The following is a 24069-nucleotide window of genomic DNA, read 5'->3' on the forward strand; positions in this document are numbered from 1 at the left end:
TTGGTCTTCAAAAGTAGATTTTATTTGGCAACTCCTTTCACATGTTTCAGTTCAAACCAAGAAAATATTGAGACAAATGTTTATCGTAAAAAATGAAATTCTTCTTTTCTGAGCATGTGCATACAAATCAAGGATTTCTGCAGCTACCCTGTAACTCAACTAAGTGCGTTACAAGCAGAACATCAACAATAAATTTAATACAAAAAATGTGACAATAATTCAGGTCACTTTGAAAATATTACAGCATATGACAAGACTTAAAGGAAATTTAGTGCTTTTTTGCCAAAAGGAAGAACTTGATCAAACTTCAACTGACTTTCAAAATGATTTCAGTTAGTCAATTGTGCTGCACTACCCAGCTCATTGGATCACGAAGTGCCTCTCCAATTATCTGCAAAACCATCCTCTTGCTCTGACAGGCTTATGTTACTTCAAGATTGGTGACCTTGTTGATAATGTGGGAACGCCTGGGTACACACTCCAGGTCAAATTTGCTCTCATATATGGTTGGACAAAGCTTCCAGCGGTTGTTTCGGTAGATTCCCAGGTATGTGTACACATCCGGCTTGTAGGAGAGAGGGCACTTGACCCCTGTGGCACGGATGACAGAGTCCAACCTCATAACCTCACTCTCGTCAGTGAAGTCCTGGTTGTAGGCACAAATGACCTGCTTGCCCTCTGCTTTGGGATTGTGGGGACTGACTTTAACAAGGGAGATCTTGCCATCCAGGGCTGCCCTGGCCACACATTCCCAGGCATGGTCCAGCTTGAAACCAGAGTCCAAGTGCATGAGCCACTTGCCTGAGAGCACTCCATGGTTCAAGGCCAGCTCCTTCACTGTCTGGAAGGTGGCAGGCCGGCCACTAGCCAAAAGTTTCTCCCAGCTCTCTTGGAGACCCGTAACATCTCCACCACTGGGGCAGTGGTTAATGCCTAGCACTGCGATCCACCCCACAGGGCTAACACCACCTTCCTCATCACCAAATCTGTACACTTGTGAAGGCCTGTTGCTTTCCAACCAGCTATCAAACTCGGATCTGGGAGTTCTTCTCGAGTCAAACACAATCCAGGGGTCCATGTCTGCAGCCATGGCCTCAGCAGCGTAAGTCTCTGCAGCAAAGGGGGTCTCCACTTCGCCATCTACAGGGGCTTCTTCCTCCTCCATAATGATGTTAGTTTGAGGCTATTAAACAAGTCCTGAAGCGTGTCCTGTTGAAAGAATAAAGTAAAATAATTTGATATGTAGGCGTAAACCACAGGTGTAGCCACTATGTTAGTTTTTGACATTTCCAACTCCAGGCAGAAGCGGGCAGCTTGTGCATGTTTAGTAAACGCTGCTAGCTAGCCTGCTACATTAGCAACGCTAATTCAAATGCTAACGGTTATACCCCCAACGATTCTTTCCAAAAACATGCTGCTATCCGTTTCAGTTGTGTATCATATTACGCTGGCGTGTAAATACATACACATAATTAGCAACACGTCGAAACACTTCTATCGCTCATCTCCAGTCTTAATGCAGCTGATGTTAGCTAGCCATGTTACCATCTGTCCATGTTAGTCTTCTTGACGAATTTCGAGAGAGATTGTGTACAGCCAGCTGTTAAACGCAACTATTGTTAAAGCATGCCAATTAGCAGGCGGACAATAGGAATGGTCACACGTTATTCGCAAACTATGGACATTAACGCTTGACCTGCCTGTAAATGTTGACGTTTTGTTGTCCAGTGTTGTTCCTCACAAGCTCAGGCGCTGGTAGTACGCCCCTGTGTGTCAAAGAGCGATATGACCAACTCCATTCAAATGTCTGAAAGTTGTAATATATTGCCTTGACTATCGACTGAATCACGTACGACGGAAATGGTTCTTTCGACGAATGCTGCGCACAAATACAGAGTTGAACCTGCGTCGTTACGAAAAGAAACACACACACGAGGTGTATTATTTCAGCAGGATAAATTAAATTACTTTAATTACGCATCCAACGACCCATACGTGGCGATAACCCGTGTTCTTTGGGTTTCTCGTGTAAACCTCAAATGCAAGTCTCCAATTATCTAAAAATCAACGATTTTTTTTTCTTACATCGTATGTCAGTACAAGTTGTGGGACGTTGTTGTGCTTCAACAGGACGGCGCTGTGACCCCGCGGAACCAAGCTGACCTGCCAGGCATCAGGGAACGAGTGACGACGACGTGCTAACGAGTTAGCCGGTTAGCTACTGCTATCTAGTGTGTGTGCGCGGTGGAGGTGATTTATACATGATATAGAATAATACCCCAGAACATATTGCATTTTATTTTAGCTCAACCATCCAGGTTATTTAATTATGCCTAGCAAAAAGAAGAAATACAACGCCAGATTCCCCCCGGTAAGTCTAAACTTTGCTAAACCGGTGTGAAGACCAACTAATGTTAGCAAACTGTGTGACGGAAAGCTAACTTCTTTTGCTAGCTTGAATGGGATTTGGCCTGTTTTGTTGCCCACTGAGCTAACAAGTCAACTAGCAAACGCAAACCTTGTATCACTAAAATGTAAATTACACACACACAAAAAAAGAATAAAGTTGATTTTAATTAGCTGACGTAGTACCTCACTGTTTGCTAAGGTAACCTAAAGCTTACGACGCAAGCTAGCTAGCGACACCACTAATTACCGTTGTTTTTAGCAAGACAAGCTAAGTGAAACTGAACGTTTTAAACCTGAGCAAAGCTGTTGCTTATACGTGCAGATTTTACAAGCCTCTAAGACATTTGCAGTGAACACGGACACAAGAAAGTTTGATCAGCGTGACTGAAATTAATGATTTCAAACATAAATGCTATGAACGTCCTCATGATGCCAATGATTCAAACATAGTTTACATAGTCGTAAGATTTTAGTAAACTTGCCTTGAAATGTTATTGACGGAAAGCCGTCTTAAAGTGTATTTCTGATAAAGAAATTCAAATTTTAAAGTGTCAATTTATTCACACACATTGACTGACCTTACTCACCTTTTCTCGTTACAGGCAAGGATTAAGAAGATTATGCAGACAGATGAAGAAATAGGCAAAGTGGCTGCAGCAGTACCTGTTATTATTTGTATCCTTCCTACCTAAATATCTTCACTTCAGTTCAAAGGTTTTGATCATCAGTATAGTTTTTGAATACACACTTCATTTAGACCTCAAACAAGTGGTCTGACTTAGGTTTGAAACAATTACTTGATATGGCAGTCAGATAATAGGACATTTATCAAAATCACTTTGGTTTGTTGTCATCACAATCAGCAAACACATATGATGCTATAGGTTTCTCATATATGAAGATTTAAATCTGAGTTTAAAATTATTGTAAACTGAATGTAGGAGTTTTGGACTGTTTGTCTGACTTGGATGTGATTGGCTCTGTGCAGTTGCAGCATAAGCTAGACCATGTAAGTGAATGTATTTTATTTAAGTAAGAGGACACAGATCGGCTGCATCATAATTTCCTTAACCAAGACGTCAGCGAGAGCCCTGGAACTTTTTTTGGAATCATTGCTTACAAAGGCCTGTCAAGTCACCCAGTCTAGGAATGCAAAGACGATGACAACATCACATCTGTAAGTTACTGTGTTTGTGTGTGCCTTCATAAAGAACCTGAGGTGTGTACTATAAACCAAGTTTGACACAGCCAGGCCATTTTTTGCGTGAGCTTGCTCACAACTCCTATCAGGAATAATGGTAATCACAAAGGTGGTTATCAACTTTCTTTAACCCTTTCATACTGGACAAAAAATATACTAACATACAAAAGAAATGCATAGAAAATACACTGACATCTGGCTAGTGTGAATAGGAACAACTGGCATTGACTCCTGCACCAAAATGACTGCAGTAGTCATGGGCGTTGTCCACTCCAGCTCCGATCGGCTGTGATGAAGACATGACACCCAGGTGGACACGTTAATTTTTGCCCCTTGCGATGCTATGGTGTGTGTTTAAGTTGAAGCCGTTTGTTAAAGTTTTTAAACCATCTCTGTTCAAGCAGTGCTCCAATATTGTTCAGTTTGTGCTGAGTTTTAAAGAGTGACTAAGTAACGGATATTTATATATGTGCAGCTCACAACGGAGATGACAAAGAAACGAGGTGTCTCGCTCCTTAGCAACTTCGATCATAAGCGCCAGAATGTGTCTAATTCAGAATGTTGTTGATAAAGAACTTCAAAAGTTTAAGTTTAATGTCTTCTGGATGTAGTCTGATGAGTTATATTTGATCTGCTGCTTTCTACTGCCCCCTGTATTTTCTTGTGCGTTAGTGATCATAAACATGACATTAACAAAAAAGCAAACTCGTCTCATGGAAATTGGAAAGGAGTCAATTGCCTGTTTTTAAGTGGTTTCCCCACTAACAAACCAGCATGTACACATGCATTTTGGTGTAAAAATTGTATAAGATATGACTCAACAAGTTTGCATGAATAACTCAGACTCTCTATCAATGGATCAGTTCTGTGTCTATTAAGTGCAAGAACAGTTGTGACACTGTGACCAATACTGATGCATTTTATAGCTGATTTTGAATCAGAAATTCTGAACATTACCTCCCTTGGAGCAGGTTAGGTGTATGCAGATACACTATATTCCCACAAGTATTCGCTCACCTGCCTTGACTTGCGTATGAACTTAAGTGACATCCAATTCTTAATCCATAGAGTTTAATATGACGTCCGTCCATCCTTTGCAGCTATAACAGCTTCAACACTTCTGGGAAGGCTTTCTACAAGGAGTTTGTTTATGAGAATTTTGCATTTGTGAGGTCACACACTGTTGTTGGACAGGAAGGCCTGGCTGTCAGTCTCCTCTCTAATTCATCCCAAAGGTGTTCTATCGGGTTGAGGTCAGGACTCTGTGCAGCCCAGTCAAGTTCATCCACACCTAACTCTCTCATCCATGTCTTTATTGACCTTGCTTTGTTGGAGCAGGAAGGGGCCATCCACAAAACTGTTTGCACAAAGTTGGGAGTTGGGAATTGTCCAACATCTGTTGGTATGCTGTAGCATTCAGAGTACCTTTCACTTTGCACAATGCAGTCAGACAAGTACCATTCTCCTGGCAACCGCCAAACCAAGACTCATCCATCAGGTTTCCAGATGGAGAAGAGTGATTCGTCACTCCAGAGAACATGTCTCCACTGCTCTAGAGTCCAGTGGCGGCGTGCTTTACACCACTGTATCCAACGCTTTGCATTGCACTTGCTGATGTATGGCTTGGATGCAGCTGCTCAGCCATGGAATCCCATTTCATTAAGCTCTCTCCGCACTGTTCTTGAGCTAATCTGAAGGCCACATGAAATTTGGAGGTCTGTAGAGATTGACTCTGCAGAAAGTTGCTGACCTCTGCGCACTATGCGCCGCAGCATCCATTTACCCCACTCCGTCATTTTACGTGGCATACCACTTCGTGGCTGAGTTGCTGTCGTTCCCAATCACTTCCACTTTGTTATAATACTACCGACAGTTGACTGTGGAATATTTAGGAGCAAGGAAATTTCACGACTGGACTTGTTGCACAGGTGGCATCCTATCACAGTACCACGCTGGAATTCACTGAGCTCCTGAGAGTGACCCATTCTTTCACAAATGTTTGTAGAAACAGTCTGCATGCTTAGGTGCTTGCTTTTATACACCTGTGGCCATGGAAGTGATTGGAACACCTGATTTCAATGTTTTTGGATGGGAGAGTGAATACTTTTGGCAATATAGTGTATGTTACCATGGAGATCTTGCCAGGTTAAAAGAGAGTAACCTTTGTGACATTGATAGCTGACTTAGGATATATGTAGTTGAAAAGGCATTGCATATTAATTTCCTTTGGATTTAGATAAAGACCCCATATTATATCGTATGGTATATGGTTGCAGTACTTGTGATGCCAGTGTTACCATGACAATGATGCAGAGGGGATTTGCAACACATAGCCAAATCCTTTGTATCTGCAAGTATTTCTGTCTATGAGTAAGATGCAGCTGCCAGGAAAATCTTACTGTGTGACGTAGATTCTGCATGTTGTTGAAATCAATATGAAATCCCGATGTATCTCTTCATCCATATGATTTGTGTTTGCATGTGTGCCCACAGAAAGCAGTGTATTGAGCTGGAGCAACAGTTTGATTTCTTGAAAGACCTGGTGGCAACTGTGCCGGATATGCAGGGCGAGGGGGAAGAGAACCACACTGAGGGGGGAGGAGAAAAAGTCCCACGCAGGTATCTATCTATCTATCTATCTATCTATCTATCTATACATATATCTATCTATCTATACATATATCTATACATATATGGTAACCTAAATTACCTTATATTTGGCGTAAAGCTGCCTACTAAACATTGGATCATCTAGGACAGATAATAATATCAGATCTGAATGTCCTCATCATAAATAGGACAGCACTATTTATATGGAGAGGGAGGGTTACCTTTGCCATTTCCAGGAAAGCTTCTACCTTTTATTTTAAAAGAAACATGTTTATCATCCTTCCAATTATACTTTACCACTGTTTTCCATTTTGTTTTGTGATTATAAATAAATTACAAAAACAAAAAAGGGCACATTTGTACAGCTCCAGAGAGTGAGAACTAATTATTGAGGACTGTAGAGGAGAAAAATTAGTATTGACTGTTAAATCAAACACTGCAGCTGCAGCTAAATTGAGGCAGTGCGTGTGGCAGAAAATTACACACAAATTAAATGACTCAGAAGACTTTTCACTAGAGAGTTGGCCGATTCGATTGTGATTCAATTTAAAGTGTTTGCAAGCTTCTAATATTGAAACACTTTGTCTAGGCTATGTCAACGAGGCACTTGGATCCACAGCATTTTTTTATATAAATGAATATAAATGGCTAAAAGTAATTTCCACCAGCAGTCTCAGTCACATTATTCCCTTCATTAGTATTGTCTCTCTTTATCTGAATGAATCATAGGGGTAACTGTCCCTCCAGATAAATGCTGCAAAATAACAGTCTAATCTGTAATTAGTTTTAGAAGCGATAAAAATATGTCCGTGAAACTAAAATCACATTTTCACCTTCTTGTGGAGTTTTTTTTTCTCAGTTTGAAGCATCTCCAAAACAGCCATTTCTGCACGAGGTGTTAAAAATGTAGGTGTATATCCGATTGTCTTTGTCTCATGTTGTTGTTCAAAGCAGCTTAAGGAGAAGACATTTAAACTCAATGGGCCTCATTCATGAACCGTTCTTATGAATAAATTTGTTCTTAAGTCCCACTTACGAAGATTTTACGAAGATTGTGGCATACATGAATTTTTTTCTTATCCAGGATTTTTTCTTAGGTAAGAACAAATCCTACGAACACTCAGGAATTGATGAATCTGACGTAGGGTTTTCTTAAGGAACCTCTTAAGAACAACTTAAGAAAGAGTCTAAGAAGATTCTTAAGAAGATATTGGTGAATGAGGCCCAATGTGCCTGTATTTGTCTTTTGGACAAACATTTTCCCCACCTTTCTTAATTTCTCCAAAAATAAATCTGTTTTACTGTTGTAATTGTAATAATTAAATTTCCTGCCACAGTGCAAGAACAAATGGAGTGTAATTATTAGGGAGTTGTATTTATGAATCAAATAGATTTTTCACGGCAAAATATGCAAGTGTGTAATCACACGTTTGCTTGTGTTAATAGCTTTCAGACCAGACTACAAATAAACCAGTTATTTGTACTAATCAAAGAGCTTCTGTTGAATCTTGTATGATTCTTGTATGACTCTCCAAAATACTTTCCCCAAAGCTGATTAGGCAAGTACTTTGACATGATGATTCATTGTTTTTTGTTTTCTCCCCAGGGGTCGAAAACCAGGGTCAGGCCGCAAGAATGGAGGAGCTGGCTCCAAAGGCAAAGACAAGAAGTTATCTGGCACAGAGTCCGAGCAAGAGGTGAGAGTTAATTTGCCAGCAGAGGCTAATAGCTGTCAACAGTTGTAAAAAAGTGATAATTGTGCTTCATTACTTGACAGGAAATAGAACATTTTGAGTTCCAAAAAATATTTTTTACTGGCACATGGATTAGAGAAATTAATGCCACACAAAGAATAATTTAAGCAAACAAAAATCTATTCTGCGCTCAAAACATTTATTGCCTGTTTGCTATTATCCACACAAGTGCTGAATCATAAATTTTACTCACTGGCTCTCTGCAATGTTTTGCCTTGTACCCACCCATTCAGTGTGTTACCTTCATGCAGTAATTGCCAGCTATACAGCCATGGCTTTAAAAAGCACTGCAGTCATGGTATACTCTAGCAGGCTAACGCAGAAGTTAGCATCGCCCTGGTTCCCTCGACAAAAAGCCTAAAGGGTTTTTTCATTGGAATTTGGATTATTGCAGACAGTACGCTCCGTGGCAAACACAAGTTTATGATACATACAGGTGTCTTTCAACAAGATAATGTTCAATGTCACCACCACTATCCTTCCTTATACATTATAATGTACACACTTTATTATAAATTGATCAATCGTGATAACGTTTAATGTCTCCGTCAACTTCTGGAGGATCATTTAGCCTCTTATTAGCAACCTTTTTTAGAGACACGTATGCATTGTAATTTTAATGTGGGGTTTCTATATGAAGGTAGATTTGTGTCTTTTATTATTCAATCAAAAAGTTTGCTTCAATCAAAATATATATTTTCAATAAAAAAAACCTTCACTTCAATCAAAAAAACCCTTTTCAATCAAAGAAAAAAAGTGTTTGAATGCATAAAAATATTTGAGACTCAAAAAATTGCATTTGAACACTTTTTTTTGATTGAAACTGTTTTCTTTGATTGAAGTAATCTTTTTTGTGTTTGGGCCATATTATGGGTAGGACATTTGTGTCTTAATTATTCAATCCCAAAAAAGTTGCTTCAATCAAAAAAAATATTTTCAATCTAAGAAAAAACTGTTTGAAATGCAAAAATAAAATTGAATGCCCCACTAAAAAAAAATAAATCATATTTTCCGATTTGAAGTGATTAGTTTTTTTTTGAATGTGTTATTATTTTCAGCACAACCTCATATGTGTGACTGTACAGTTGTTTTTTCAATTTGACATACTGTATTAACACAATGGACCTAAAATCACAACAAAAACATAAAACCCGAGTAGGAAAAAGATAGATTTTTTACTGTGAAAACCACAAATATGTTTAATGAACCATTTTAATTACTTATAATGCAAATACAAATTGTTGTTTGCTAAATTTGTGCATAAGTGTTTGAAATTTACAAAGTTATATGTAACTATTTACATTTAAATGCAGGCAATGCCTCAGGCTCAGGTCTCCCTGAGCTCCTTACTGCCTGCTCCACATTCAGCAGTCTCGTTATTGTTTTGACAGATTAAACAAAAAAACCACTACACAACACACTAAACACACTACACCAAACACTACATAACACACTAACTAAACACGCTAAATGTCACAAATCTCTCAACGGTCAAAACTCGCTGTCTCTATCGTTGTGTCTATCACCGTCGCCGTCCCTCCCACAACTTCTGCCTGTTCATCAGCAACCAAATCATGTGGTTTGCCATATAATTCTGTGATTGGTTGGTGTGGTGCCTTTTTCCACCAATAGGAACGTGTTTTTTTGCTTGCAAACGCTTCCTGCTTGCGGACACTTTCGTGAGAAAATCCTGTTTTTACCGTTTCTTCGTGCACCAAACACGCAGCAAACGTGACAGCAATGTTCGTGAAAAAGCATGGCGGACATTATTTATCGTAAATCCGGTTTTGGACACGCCGGTGCGTTCGTCGTCTCAGGAGGTGGGGTGTGGGGGTGGGCTCTGCAGTGCTAGCGGAATTGGTAAATCATTCATTAAATCATTTATTAACGGTATCATTGTAGTCCAAACAAATCTGACGTTGCAGACCATTAAACCACGCAGCAGCCATGTTGAAAATCTTAGGTCAGTCTGATCCTGATCTTCAGAGATATTTGAGGCACAGACAGACAGAGATTCCTTGCTTTTATAGAGATTATTATTGAAGAAAATATAGATATCAGTTGACAAAAATTGGATCATTCTTCGCATGATGGTAATTTCTGGTAAAATATAGTTTAGGTACAACTCTATGTATTTTGAATGATTAGTACATGTTTGAGATAAGATGGCTCACTGGTGTGTTTGTTGCAATGGAAACAGGATGATTCCGAGGACAGCGAGACAGATGGAGATGAGGAGGACGGCTCTCAGTCAAGCACAAATCTGCAGGCAGCATCCAGGTTCCACAGGTATGGGCATTTTATCTACTCTATATCCATATACTGTCTAAATCCACCCTGCCTAGACAGTAACTACCGTATTTTCTGGACTATAAGTCACACTTTTTTTTCGTAGTTTGGCTGGTCCTGTGACTTATAGTCAGGTGTGTTGGGCCTCACCTTACACAAGGCCCGGTTAAGGTGTGTTTAACAACAATAAAAGGGGGATTTAGGTTAAATTTGGCTATCAATAATAATTAATGATTATTTGGGATAATTATTAATTATGATAAATAATATGATCCAATTTGCATTAGATCACCTCGGGGCACCACCCTTGAAGAAGGGAAAAAGATAGCAATTTTACTAAATCAGTCTCATAAAAACGTACTGAACTGTTTATAACTCTGGTTAATAATTAACTTAATAACTACAACATAATTCACCATAACAGCTAGTAATGGTTGAAGGATTTTGGAGTTCTTGACAGTGTAGAGGTTGGCAACATTCACTCATGTACAATATTAAATGGACAGCAAGAAGGTTCAAGATCTTTTATTTAACACAAAATGGAAACACACAATCTAACTAACATGTACTATACCAGTGTGTGTGTGTGTGTGTGTGTGTGTGTGTGTGCGAGTGCCTGGCAGAACAAAGGAATAATGGCGGTCAATGATATCACATATGGGTGTGATATGCTCTAGCCTCCAGGAATGTGTGTGTCTGTGAGTATGTATGTGTGTGTGACGTGGTGCCAGGTTATAGAAGATGGTTAGTTGCATGCAGAGACCCTGAGTCTGTGTGAAGCATAATTCAACTAATGTCGAATTAGCCGTCTAGGAAAGCAAACTACCAATAACTTGACTCGAGCTCACCATAACACCAAAACATTGAACAAACACATCAATTGAACACATTACATCAACCAGAGTTTAAAGTCCTGTGCTTAGCCGTGCTATGGTTTGCTATCTAAGCCCAGTTCAACGTTACCAGTCTTTGAGGAGAAGGTGCTGGCGGTTGCATGAGAAAGTTGGGGCTCCAAGGTTGAACAAGCTGCTCTTGCTGTGCAAGGTTTGATGAAAGTCGGCAGAGGAGGAAACTGGTCGCTCCTTTACTTTGTAAGGATAGCAGCTCGGTGCTAACCTGCTTGGTGTTCCTTAGATCCTCAGATTGGCAGGACCTTGTGTCGCTGCAGTGAGGAGAAGTTCTTTGGGCCTGCTGCCAATGCAGCTTGCAGCTCCCCACAGCTTGTTGGGCCCAGAAGAAGGGATCTAGAAGGCAGGCAGCCCCGTGGGGGGAGGTGGAGAGGAGCCCTTGAAGATCCAAAGTTAAAGGAGTAGAGCGTGTTGAGTGAGAGAGAGAACATTGAATGCTCTGGGGTTTTGACTACCTGATCAGCAGGGGGTCTGTCACCCTGACCAATAGTAGCTCAAACCTGAATTCTGCACCTAGGTGTGAAGAATGGGGAATTCTGGGACACTGAGTTAATTTCAGAGTCCATTTTGAAATCCACAATGAATGACTTCATCTGTGGGTCCCAACAGGTGTGACTTATATATCAAAATATATATAATTTTTTAACATGTTTTTAAATGTTAATTCATATTGACTGACATGAACCAAGTAGTAAACATTACCGACTACAGCCGCGAGAGGGCACTCTAGGCCTGTGGCAACTTTATTCAATGGATTCAGTGATGTAGAATGAGATCGAGAGCTTGGTGAACTTACTTACCGGTAACTTGCTTGTTGGACTTGCTGGCTTGTTATGTTAATTTAGTCTATTCAGCCTCCCAGGTATGTTCTTTATGCTATTGTGAAGCTGAATAACTGTTGATGTATTACGTTTACATACTGGACACCTATTCAGCCTGTTGATCTGTGTGCTATTATGTAGTTGAATAACTTGCCATTTCAAGATTAAATGTCTCTTCTTGGTCTAGGATTTTGTGAAATAGATTTCTAAATAAATGTGACTTACAGGCAGGTGCGACCAGGGCTGAGTGCATTCTGGCACTTTGCCAGATCTCTGGCGTACCAGCGTGACTGCGGGGAAAAAAAAAAATCGGGTTTGCCCAGAGATCTAACATACAGTTCTCTGGATCTAACAGAGGCGCATCTTTCACTCAATCACACTAACGATAAGTCTACTAGCCAATCATAAATACGGTGGGGGCGGGCCTTAGCCAAACAGATTGGTCCAGAGAGCAGTCACTCCAAATCCTCTGAATCGATTCAGGCAAGCAGCAGCCTCCGATCACCAGCTGTCCCTAGCCAGACACCTCTCAGTCCCCGCCTCCAGCAGCTGGAAGCACCTCGCCCGCAACCTTGCTCGAGGGTCGGAGGGTGATGCGCTGCGGAAACACCGTCGGAGCTGCAGAGGCGGGTAGCTGATGTCTGACGCACCACTCTTTCGGAGACTTTAAACTCCCAGCGCAGCCGGTCTCACCCTGGCCGCTGCACCGTGCACCTGCGGGTAGCACTCTCCTCCAGGGAGAGAGGGGGGTTCAGGGTCAATGTTTTACCCCCTCGCATCTAGCCGGAGGGACCGCGATTATGTCTATGCTTATGTCAGACAAAAATGAACCATGCAGTCCCAGAAACAATGGCACTTTCTCAGCTTAGCTATGGTTGCACTATTTTATAACTAAATACATCAAGTACCTTTGTTTACATTTCAGGTCGAACTAGAACTTCCTAGAGGAATGATTTATAATCTGATATTACTTTTTTGAATTTAAAAATGATCAACAGGTACTGTAATGAATTATTTGTTTATTACTACTTATTACTGAATCAATATCGAAGCATTTAAATCTATATTGATTCAAATCGATATTAAATCGAATTGCGACCTAAAGAATCGAAATCGAATCGAATCGTGAGGTTCTTAACAATACCCAGCCCTAATAGAAGAGGTGGGTAGCGATGGAAAGCCCTTTGGGAGCTGGTGCTACTGTAATATTGGCTCACATGGGGTTTGTTTATCTCATGTCTGAATGTTGTCCATTTATTCCACAAAATTCACCAGAATCTAATATTTAAGGGGCTATTTTTCAAAAATTTCTCCCAGGGGAACATTACCCACAGACCCCCCTTGACGATACCGTAGCTCTGACATTATTTCTTATTAAGAGCAAGAAAACTCATAGCTTTGCCCATAGATGCATAGGTGCTCTGAGATTGACTGTAGGTGATACGCCTTGTAGGAACGTGAGGGGGGAGGGGGCCCCGCGCCCCTCACGTTATTATCTGTCGTTCTCTGAGGAACATCTTTTAGAATCACGCGGGTCCTGAGGTAACTCACAATTACTCAGCTAATGTTAGCTGCTGCAGTTAGCACTCTTTACTCGCATGATGCATAGTAATTAACCAAGCTCACAACTAACGAGTTAGCCAGCTAGGTAGGTAGTAGGAGAGTAGTAACATGTGCAGCCTCGTTAAGCCAAGTAAACAAGAGAGCAATTTGTTTTTGTGTCTATGCACTATGTTTATTTTGAGCAGCAATTACAGAGTTAGATAGTTGAAAAGTGAGTCATGAAAAGTTAAATTCTGAAATAAAACCGTTGCTTAGAGAAAATCCCATTACAAAATGAAAACAGACCTTTCAGAAGATGGCATTTTGAAACAAACATCAACTCCTACAAAAGTATTTTTACATGAATAAGCAATGTAACATTTATTTTTCATGTTGGCCCCATGAGTACGTGCCTGAGTCACTTAGATGTTAGAACCATGCCAACAATCATATCCGGTCGCACTACCAATATTTTTATATTACTGTTAACTTGGCACAGGCCTGAATTGAATGATGTCAGATTAACATAAAGGCTGCAGATTAAATGTACATCATACAGTACCACCCCCCATTCTCAAAAACAGGAAAACCATCTGAATATATCAACTCTTTTAATGAGCTTGTTTTACTTTGTTTCACTGGATTCTTCTTATGTCAGGCCAGCTTTAAATAAATTTCTCCCCTCGTGTTGCAGGGTAAAGGAGTATAACAGAACATTTATACAACCTCAGCCGTAATCATACCACCTCACTTGCCCCTGATATTTTCAGCTTGCTTTTATGTCATCTGCTTAGCTACAATAATCTGTCACTGCTGCTGCCTGAGAAAACAGTTCGTTGAGAAAATCTATGGTGGAAAACGAGTGCTTTCTGTTTCTCCTGTTGAGATGCCAAATGCTGTGCAGGCCTTGAAGGCCCTGTCCTTTGTGTAATTAAAACATGTGCAGCATTTATGTGAAAGTCATCTAAGAGCCAGCACTTCGACACTAATGTTTCATATTCTGTTTTTTTTCAAATATTACACTTCATGTAGTTGTGTTTTCCTGAACACCTCTATGTGTCTTGATATTGTTAATGCATTTTGGCTGCAATAGAACATGTAAACTTAAAGCACACAGATACAGTCCATTTGACAGTCCATTTGATAAATGCAACAGGGCTGAAACAATTTGACAGGAATCAATATCTGTTGCTTAAGTGAGACTGTGTTACTTCTGTTGAGCAGTAACCACTTTGGCCAAAAGTTACAATCGCAAGATAATGACTCTAGTTCTTGTGCTACTTTTTAGATGTTTAAGCATTTATCATCAAGTCTGGTATGAGTTATACAGCTATGTGTGTCTTAAACTGTGGAACAGTGCTTTTTATTGTTCATCATTTTCACTTTTAATTTGTAGAAGAAAACGTGTTATTTCTTCTCTTAAATTTTCAGTAGTCCCTTTTTCACAGCAACCACTGCCACATTTTCATGAAGTTGTGGGATTCTAAATATGGCCCTGGAAGCTAGGCCTGGGCAATAAACCGAAAATTTACCGATACCGAAATTTACAACGATACCCGACGTCATTTTGGCCATGTCGGTATATTCGGTGTCATAGGCATAACATCCACTAGGGTCACGGGACATGTTATGTCCACTTGATTAATCTACCCCAGCGTATACCGATGCGCTTATTTTACATAAATTTGATGGCAAACTCCGCCCGCCGATGCGACCCCAGCTATGCCAGGTTAGTAATCAAGTGAACCCACTATCGCTGTGAGTGGCGGACAGTTTGTGTAATGATGCTGCGTTCAAAGGCTGCAACAGGCCACTGTTTTCGGCTGGGCCGGTCCACTGAACAAACATTTGTGTTTTGTTTTTTATTCACTCAAAATAATGACTGTATTTCCAGCTAGAAAACGCGCATCTCTCTCCTCCCTCCATTGTTGTTTGCATTTGTGTTTCTGCGTGTTCTGACACGTGAGTTTCCTCATGCTGGAAAACGTGACTTCTCGCGTACGTGACGTCACTCCCCGAGACGCAAGAAGAAAGCAAAGATATATATTTTTTACTAAGGAAAATGACAAAACTAGTAACGCGTTACCGGCATCACTGATTGTGTAGCTTAAGTGCAACATGGAGCATGAAGATGTCAAGAAAAAAATAAAAACAGTAGAATTAACTTTGAGCAAGTTTGGAGGAAAGTCGGAGGTGTGACTGTGGACCCATTTTAAACAAGTCGTGGGCCGTGATAATACATTTGTCGGCTTTGTCGAGTGCATTAAGTGCGGCACTTGTTGCATTATTCATTAAGATTTCTGTAGTTCAAACAACTCGCAATTGTAGTCGAGAACGTCAGTTATAACAGCCCACGTATTAAACAGTTGTCGGGTTTAAATCGGTCTCGGGCTCATAATTACATTCAGTGTGTCGGGCCGGGCTCGGACACAACGTGCACGGGCTGGGGTCGGGCTTGACTCTAACCTCTACTCGGGTCCAGCCGCGACTTTGCTGAGGTTCACCCAGTGTGAGCAGCAGGAGGACGGTCAGCTCACCTCCCAGAACATGGCACTGAATCGCTGGAAACTGATTTAGGGACTGTCATCAAATTACTTAGCATAAATATATTAATACAAAATAATTGCAGTTCTTTCAATATCTTCCATGACATGTGACCCAGTGACTCCAGCAGCAGATTGTATTAGTAAACTGGACGAATGAGACACAGCTATGTTTATTGTACTTTAGTGCTTCCTCTATTTTATATGAATATTAATATGCAGAAATCTTGATTTTTTTTCTCAATAGCTTACATGTCATGTGACCCACTGACGTCTGAAACAGATTCTGTGTCTATCAAAAATATATAATGATAAAGAAAATAATGGTAAAAAAAAGTTCTCTAATGCTCAAGAGGTTAACATATTATAAAGCAGCAATGTCAACTTCTCTACTATTTTGTCTCATGTCTTAGATTCTGATTCTGAAGTCCTCAAAATGTTTATTTATTTACATCCAACCTCTTCCACCACCTGCAGTACAACCACGTGATTCAATTCGAAGAAATAAAAAAAGGGAGAAGCGAGAAGCTTAGAATTTGTTTATAAGGGACTGTATATTTTATACTTTTAAACTTGTTCAGTTGTTGTCATTTCAAGTAATCTGTGCTTTTCAGCTGTTCAATCGTGTGCTTATCAGTTGTTCTTAACTACTAAATAAATAATATAAATCCTAACTACAATGTAGTTTTACAGTCCTTTTAAAGTGGCATTTCTGTAAATACACAGGATTTTTTTTCCTTTTATTTAGGTGCGGGGGGGAGGGGCTACTTATCGTTCATTTATCGTTATCGAGGTGAGTTGCTCAATATATCGTGATATTGATTTGAGGCCATATCGCCCAGCCCTACTGGAAGCCCACTTTTATAGTTATGATTAAGATTTTTAGCCACATTCTCAGAAAGGAGAAAATCTGGTAGATTACTTTATAGTCAAAAACAGGGAGAGGGCGCTGTTATACCACTACAGAAAATCTTGGTTCCCAGTTCCACTGTACAAGCTAAAAACAACCTTGTGGACACCCCGAAAATAACTTTGTTATGGAAATACACCTTAAGTCTATTTGTTTAATTGGCATGCGATCTGTAATATCAGTGTGACTTGCAGACATGTAGTTACACACATTCTGTCATTTACTGTTACTATAACATCATCAAATATGTAGATTTACTATGACGGTAAGTATATAATTCACGCCATATATTAGTAGTACACAGTGAAATTTGGGACACACTCACGCCTGAATACTTATTAAAGTAGCAAAGACTGACCAAAAAAATATATCAGAAATTATATGGAGAGTTAATTCCACTGCAGTGTTGTTTTTTTTTCATGTTTAAATTGGGGAAAGGCATTTTAAGTGATATGTATGAGTAATCATATTAAATTAAATCTAATACTTGCAAATAGAACAGGGAACTTTAATGATAGAGAGGGCCACAAAAATGTTATCCTCACTACCTGAGGGCCAGATTTTAATTGCGCACTTCCACCAGTAGGATACTGTATCCCCATCATTCAATCAGCCAATTTAACACAGAGACAAAACATTCACATTCATGACTGATATATAATTATTTCAGTGCAATGACATCTCAAAAATCATCATTCAATAAAAATAACACAGGCACAAAGTGCAACAGTAATAACAAAAACCAATATTCATGTTTGATGTGCATTTCTACTCTCTGCCCCTCCATTCCGTGACATGTTTCATATTTATGGCGTGATATTTGTGCCACCTTTGTGAAGAAGCAGTGGGAGATTTTGAGCACAGAAAAATATATTTTGCTCGCACATAATTTATATTTTGAAGATTATTTTTCCCCAGGTAAAACATAAATTTCATTTGCGGAAACAAAAATATATTCTGTGCTCAATAAATGTGTTTGCATGTTTGCTTTTATGCATTTTAAGGTAAAATAATAATCTCTGCGCTCTCACAAACTCTTGCTGGCTGCGCTGCAGACCGCTCACTCTTGCTCTCAATCTCTCCTTCTGTGCGCTCAACTTCGGCTGCACACTGGCTCAAGACACTGAGTGCGCTGCGTAAACGAAGGCCACGCGTGGCTCAGAAAGCACCTGCCACAGGAGTTGGAAGACAAATGACTCAGCAAGGTGGAAACACTGCGGGCGGCTATTTACTAAACACCTGCGGGATTGAACGCGTCCGGGATGGAGGTGTCACTCGGAGACGTGCATAACTGTGCCGTGTCCGAGTGACACCTCCATCCCACCCGCTGTGTCTCCACCGGCGTCCAGGTGGATGGGCAGTCAGAGTCGGAGCGCATCCTTGTAGTTCGCTCCGGTGTTATCCATGTAGAGGCCGTGGAGAGCAAGCGTGGACATATAAAACAGGCTCCACTAACGCCTCTCTATGAATTAAAAAAGGATAGAACATGTTTGTTCTTTGTGTTTTTGAGGCTGGAGGTATGGGGGGTGTGATGGGGGGTGGAGAAGTAGCCCTATTTCTCTCATCAACATACAAATTGTTTACATAATGTTCCTTACGTTGACACTGTGAATTATTGATATTTGGAAATTGACTCGCGGGCCGCATTGAGTGGGTCGCCAGTTGCCCTTCCCTGAAATATAAGGATGCAAGAAAAGAATTTGAAATGATCACCCAATAAAAAGGGTTAGGGCGACACATCTTAAACACCATCGTCAGCAGTAGGGGTGTAACCAGTGGCGTAAGTATCGGCGGTGCAGCTGCACTGGGGCCCAGACGCTGTCAGGAGCCCATGAAGGAAGAAAAGAAAAAAAAAAAAAAACAGCTGTCCAGAATTGCCACAGGCTTCTGTTTTTGTGAATGAAATAGCTGGGGGCGGGTCGGTAAGGTAAGGAGGAAGGAGGAGGAAAATTATAATTTGTCCAATCACCAGGCCAGGTATTATTTAGACAGACAAGCCACTGGGCTAGTCGTCACCCCTCTGCTGTGTCTGCAGCTGAGCACTGTGGGCTGAGCCTATGCATGTCTCTCTCCCCGGGCCGGGAGAGTTATCATACCATAAAATACCAAATAATAGCCGGGGTGTTTATTTGTTTCAATCACTTAACAGACCAGGCGGCAATTTGGGACAGGCGTTTAATTCCTTCCTCCCAAAAATCCGGGATGAAAATGTCACAAACTTCGCCAGCTTCTTGATGAATTCTCTGGCATCCTTCTGGGCAATAGTTGTCTTCTGCAAGTTAAGTTGTTGCGGCAGAGGAAGCGATTTAGCTAACCAGCACACGCGTCAAACTCCTCATCTCTGCTGTCACTCACGGTGGCGTACATTTGTTTCGCCATCACCCTGATCATTTTGCGGGAAACTCTTGTGGCGTGCCCATTTGCTGATAACTCATTCCCGCATATTTATCTCAAACTCCTCTCTAGCCTTCTTCCTACCTCCACCAGGCAGTCTGGCCCTTTTGCTGTCCTCCTTGGACAGATGCTGAAGCTCAGTTTTATTTTTTTGCCAATCTCTCACTCTCTTCGACAGGGAAACGTCTAGCGGCTACCTCTCCCGAGTTTTCCTCTGCATATTTTATGACAGAAAGTTTGAATTTCAAGTCGTACTTTTAATTTTTTTGCTGCACCGGAGCCATGGTGATCGTCAATGTGATAATAGCCCTTTTTTAGATAGAAAAGGCAGCACATTTGCTCCAAGGTAAGAGCGGCAATGGGCCGCCCTGTCTTTCTAAAACGGAGGCGTAATATTCCTCCTTTTCCAAAAGCCGCCACCGGGGTAGGCGTAAACATGTGACGTGACGTGAAGCACGAAGTTGGGCAGTGAACAGTGACAACAAATTTGTCTTCAAAATAAGAGCTTTACATTGCACCCCATTGGAGTTTAGAACTGGGTTCTTAGCAAGGGACTTTTAATTTGGAAGTAGCGACTGTTCCTAGCTTGCCGTTACAACAACACGCGGACAACGAAGACAGCTACAGAGAAAGAGGAGATGCTAGCATCTCCTGGATCTCAGCAGCTGTCCAGTTGCTCATCTTAATGTTCACTGATGAAGTGATGGACTGACTGCTGTGATCAGCTGTTTCTTGTTTTAAAACTCCGCGGCTGTGGGTCGCACAACAGTGCAGGTCATCGACACCTCCGCCCATCTTAGGCAGGGGCCGACACATTGACGCCTCGGATTTAGATAGCAGGCGAGGCGGAAATAAGTGTACCCTCCGAGGCGGCAAATCGGCGGACCAAAACAGACCCCCAATTCACCGGCCTCTGTCTAAAACCGCGGACCTAGCCACCAAAAGGACGGGCAAATTGGCGGCTTGCTGCACTGTCTAAAAACGGCTAGTGACTGACAGAAAGCAAGCACAAAATGTGAAAAGGTGAAGAAGAAAAACGTGCAGTGACAATGATCACATCTTCTTCCTTGATTTAAAAAAAAATAAATTAAAAAAATAGACTTAGCATTTACTTCTACGGAAGAGGATTAGGGCCACATGTGAATTTTTTTTTCAGTTCTGACTTTAAAGTCAGAATTTGACTTTTTTCTATATATATCTATCTATCTAGATATGTACATATGTATGTGTGTGTATGTGTGTGTGTATGTGTATGTGTATGTATATATATATATATATATATATATATATATATATATATATATATATATATATATATATATATATATATATATATATATATATATATATATATATATATATATATATATATATATATATATATATATATATATATGAGCAATTACTCTGTACGTTGACTGAATACTGAAGTCCTACTCAAAAATGCCCATCCCTAGTTTGAATAGTGCTGTAGTAGATGTCATGTGATTGCACGTGACTCCTAACACCTGTGCTTGTACCCCCACAGCTCAAATGCACCCCCCCCGTACATGCACATGGGCAACATGGTCTCAATGGGTAGCATGGCTCCAGCACAGCCCCAGGGTGGCATGGCCTTCGCTCCCCACCCCTCCATGATGAGTGCCGCACCACCTCCCCCAGCCCCGCCGCTGCACAAAAACCAGGACGACGATGACGATGATGACGAAGACTATGACTCTTAGCTCCCTCCACCACTCACATGCACGCGCACTCACACACACACACACACACACACACACACACACAACCACACACACACACTTTCAACATTAATTTTGATTTCTTAAGTTGTTCTTGTGGCGGCTGCTCTGAGCAGAGGAGGGAAAGACTCTTCATCACAGCCCGCTGACAGAAAAGCCCTCACCAGCCGCTGCAGGAGACAGGAACCTGGTTGTATATTATGCGTTTTAATTTTTCTTTTCTTTTTTTTTTTTTTTTTAAAAAGAAGGTTTTATTTTATTGTAGAGGAGACTCCAAAGAGGATGTTTTTTAACAAGTCAGTCATTCTATTCTGACTATTAAAGGCAGTCTGTTAATGGCAGTCATCACTGTTTTTGCCATGAGCCCCCACAGACAGGATAGGTGTGGTTTGTGTTGCCTTGCTTTTTCTTTTGGCACTTTTCTTTCCTCCTCAGTCCTTTGTAGTAGAAATTATGAAGTGAGCAAATCAGTCACTCAAACCCTCAGGTTGGCTGAAGAAAATCTATAAGTGGTAGTTAAAGTCTTATTAAAGCCTTTGATGCTCATAGAAAGGCAACTAGTGGAGATGAGTTCAGGGCAACAGTATGTAGAGTATTTGGAAGGAGAACAGCACTTGTCGAAAGGGAAAGGAGGTCATTGTCTCCCCCATGAAGTGCTGTATTACTATGTTATCGATAGGCTATGAAATACTGCTTTAAAGATGCAAGCCCTACTTCCTGGCTTTGTCACAACTTGGTTGTCAGTCCAGTTGTCAGGCTGTAACAGACACGGAAGCACGTGTAATTTTACTATAGGTTAGCTACCCACAGCTTTTTTGGATTAGTTTCTATTTTTAATTCATGTTTTTATCAAGAGAACTGTAAAACTCAACAACCGTAGCCCTGAAGTCAACCATATCAGCAAGTTAATGATTTACATTGTGTTCGCTGTTGTTTTTTGGTGCTGTCAGAGGTAAGTTGCTCTGGCAAATGGACCTTGTACATTATTTTATAAGGCCATTAAATTCCCCTGAATGACCCATCAAAAGTATACTGTGACTCTTGGACCATAACTTTGTTTTTAAAGTTGTATGTCTCCTTTGTCCTTTCTAATTTCTATTCTGGCCACCCCTCCAACTTTGAGTAACTTTAACCTCTTTATCTTTGACATTTTCCCCCCTTTTTAGCTTGTTTTAAATGTATCCATTGAAAGCAGAGATGGGGCTTCCATTTATGTGTCAGTCTCAGTATGAAACGTTTCCAATTAGATATTTGAAGTTGACACTGTATTGTAAACTTTTAACATTCTTTTTATTTTGTATGGGTGAAATAAAGTTCATATTTCAATTAAAAAAAAGCAACCTTTTGTTTCGGTTTGTTGTATTTTCCCTATCAGAGAAGAAGAGCCTGAGATGCTGTTGACATCAAGCAGATCAGTGCTGGCTTTCACCTTAAGACACAATTTTTTGTTTACCGTCTGGAAGGGCAAAAATCGGAGTCTTGTGGCATCCTTAAGCAAAATATCTCAAAATGCTTCCCCCTTCATTTTTCGATTTCACGGGCTTTGAACACATCTTTTGTAGTCCTGACTCAATGCTGTACCTCCTTGTACCTTTTGATTTCTTTACTTTTTCAATTTTGCAATATAGAAACAAGAAATTCCCATGGATTCATCACGCGTTGATTCCCATGCCAGTGACTCATACTAACCTGAAAGACAAAGGCTGGTATTTATCCTCAACATTGCAGCCTCCTCCTGGTATTTGAATCAGATAAGTACAAGACAGTACAGGCTTGTGGAAAGGTGTTCACAGAGAGTGATTGTTACCATCACAGACACACACACTACTCTGAGTAGCCGGCACACTTGGCCCTGAGTGTCCAGCCCCTTTCCTCTTCCTCCTGCCTTCTTTATTTTTTAAACAGTCCATTTTGTCGTGTAAATGCAGCCGCCTCTTTAACCCTCCCACCCTACCGACCAAGTAGCCCTGAGCCGGGGCCGCAAAAACAACTGCATCCTTCCTGCACAAGCGTTGACTCAGCGGACTGTGAGGAGGGTGGGGTTATCTGCGTGTGTGTGTGTGTGTGTGTGTAAGAGGGGAAAAGGTGGGAGGGGGGATGTAGGTGGTTGACTTTAGGAGGTCGGTGTCCAAACAAACAGCAGCCGTGGGGCTGGCGAAGGAGGGAGGGGAGGGGGAGTCTTCAAAGGACTAACAGAAGGAAGCACACTGTTTCCACACAGCAGCCAGCAGGGCCAAAGGTGGCCCTCTGATTCCCATCCCCTCCCATGAAACCACTGACTTTACAGAGCTCTGCACTTTTAGAAACATGGGGAAAAAAGCATCCAATAGGAGTTCCCTAAAACTTTTTCAAGAGTAAAAACCTTTCATACAATGGCTACTTAAAACACGCATGTTTAAAATGCAATATGGGTTTTTGCCTTGCTGAGGCTTTGATCTAACTCATAATACTCTGAAATGCTATTTTTGAATACTCAATGAGCATAATGTGTCTGCCTCTGGTGGTGGATGGTATGTAGGCTATGCAGTTCTGTGAGGCTTAGGCTGCGCTTTTAGCTAAATGCTAACATCAGCATGCTAACATCCAAAGGTTTACCATTATCTTCATGATGATAACGACCTCTATAACCCACTATAACCAGACCAGTCAACCCCTCTGTCCCACTATAACCAGTCCACTCAACCTCTCTCTCACACTATAACCAGTCCACTGAACCTCTCTCTCACACTATAACCAGTCCACTCAACCTCTCTCACACTATAACCAGTCCACTGAACCTCTCTCTCACACTATAACCAGTCCACTCAACATCTCTCTCACACTATAACCAGTCCACTGAACCTCTCTCTCACACTATAACCAGTCACTATAACCAGTCCACTGAACCTCTCTCTCACACTATAACCAGTCCACTGAACCTCTCTCTCACACTATAACCAGTCCACT

General features: G+C 40.9%; 2 protein-coding genes and 1 long non-coding RNA gene across 5 annotated transcripts; 2 read left to right on the forward strand and 1 right to left on the reverse strand.

The window, feature by feature from the left end:
- On the reverse strand, positions 1-2220 carry c10h11orf68 (chromosome 10 C11orf68 homolog). 3 transcript variants are annotated; one of them, XM_030430094.1, is made up of 2 exons: positions 2086-2220; positions 1-1209 (listed from the first exon to the last, which is right to left on the reverse strand). In XM_030430094.1, exon 2 carries the CDS (start codon positions 1163-1165, stop codon positions 422-424), a length of 744 nt encoding a protein of 247 aa, XP_030285954.1. In that variant the 5' UTR covers positions 1166-1209; positions 2086-2220; the 3' UTR covers positions 1-421. The 3 variants fall into 3 exon arrangements, with proteins under 3 accessions (XP_030285954.1, XP_030285953.1, XP_030285955.1); XM_030430093.1 differs by lacking the exon at positions 2086-2220 and adding an exon at positions 1701-1947; XM_030430095.1 differs by lacking the exon at positions 2086-2220 and adding an exon at positions 1467-1879.
- On the forward strand, positions 2213-22469 carry drap1 (DR1-associated protein 1 (negative cofactor 2 alpha)). The gene is made up of 7 exons (XM_030430096.1): positions 2213-2371; positions 3012-3084; positions 3493-3586; positions 6104-6229; positions 7827-7917; positions 10175-10263; positions 20910-22469. The coding sequence occupies exons 1-7, from the start codon at positions 2330-2332 to the stop codon at positions 21103-21105; spliced, it is 711 nt and encodes a 236-aa protein (XP_030285956.1). The 5' UTR covers positions 2213-2329; the 3' UTR covers positions 21106-22469.
- On the forward strand, positions 10278-12176 carry LOC115589269 (uncharacterized). Its single transcript, XR_003985507.1, has 2 exons — positions 10278-10397; positions 11781-12176. It is a non-coding gene; the product is annotated as an uncharacterized LOC115589269 (long non-coding RNA).
- Positions 22470-24069: the final 1600 nt, after the last annotated feature.

Source organism: Sparus aurata, chromosome 10 (assembly GCF_900880675.1).
Source record: "Sparus aurata chromosome 10, fSpaAur1.1, whole genome shotgun sequence".
Lineage (NCBI taxonomy): Eukaryota > Metazoa > Chordata > Actinopteri > Spariformes > Sparidae > Sparus > Sparus aurata.

Coding starts and splice junctions, on each gene's coding strand:
- c10h11orf68 (XM_030430094.1), bottom strand. CDS start 1,165: ATGGAGGAGGAAGAAGCCCCTGTAGATGGCGAAGTGGAGACCCCCTTT.
- drap1 (XM_030430096.1), top strand. CDS start 2,330: ATGCCTAGCAAAAAGAAGAAATACAACGCCAGATTCCCCCCG. Junction 2,372..3,011: donor ACAACGCCAGATTCCCCCCG/GTAAGTCTAAAC, acceptor TTCTCGTTACAG/GCAAGGATTAAGAAGATTAT. Junction 3,085..3,492: donor AGCAGTACCTGTTATTATTT/GTATCCTTCCTA, acceptor CCAAGACGTCAG/CGAGAGCCCTGGAACTTTTT.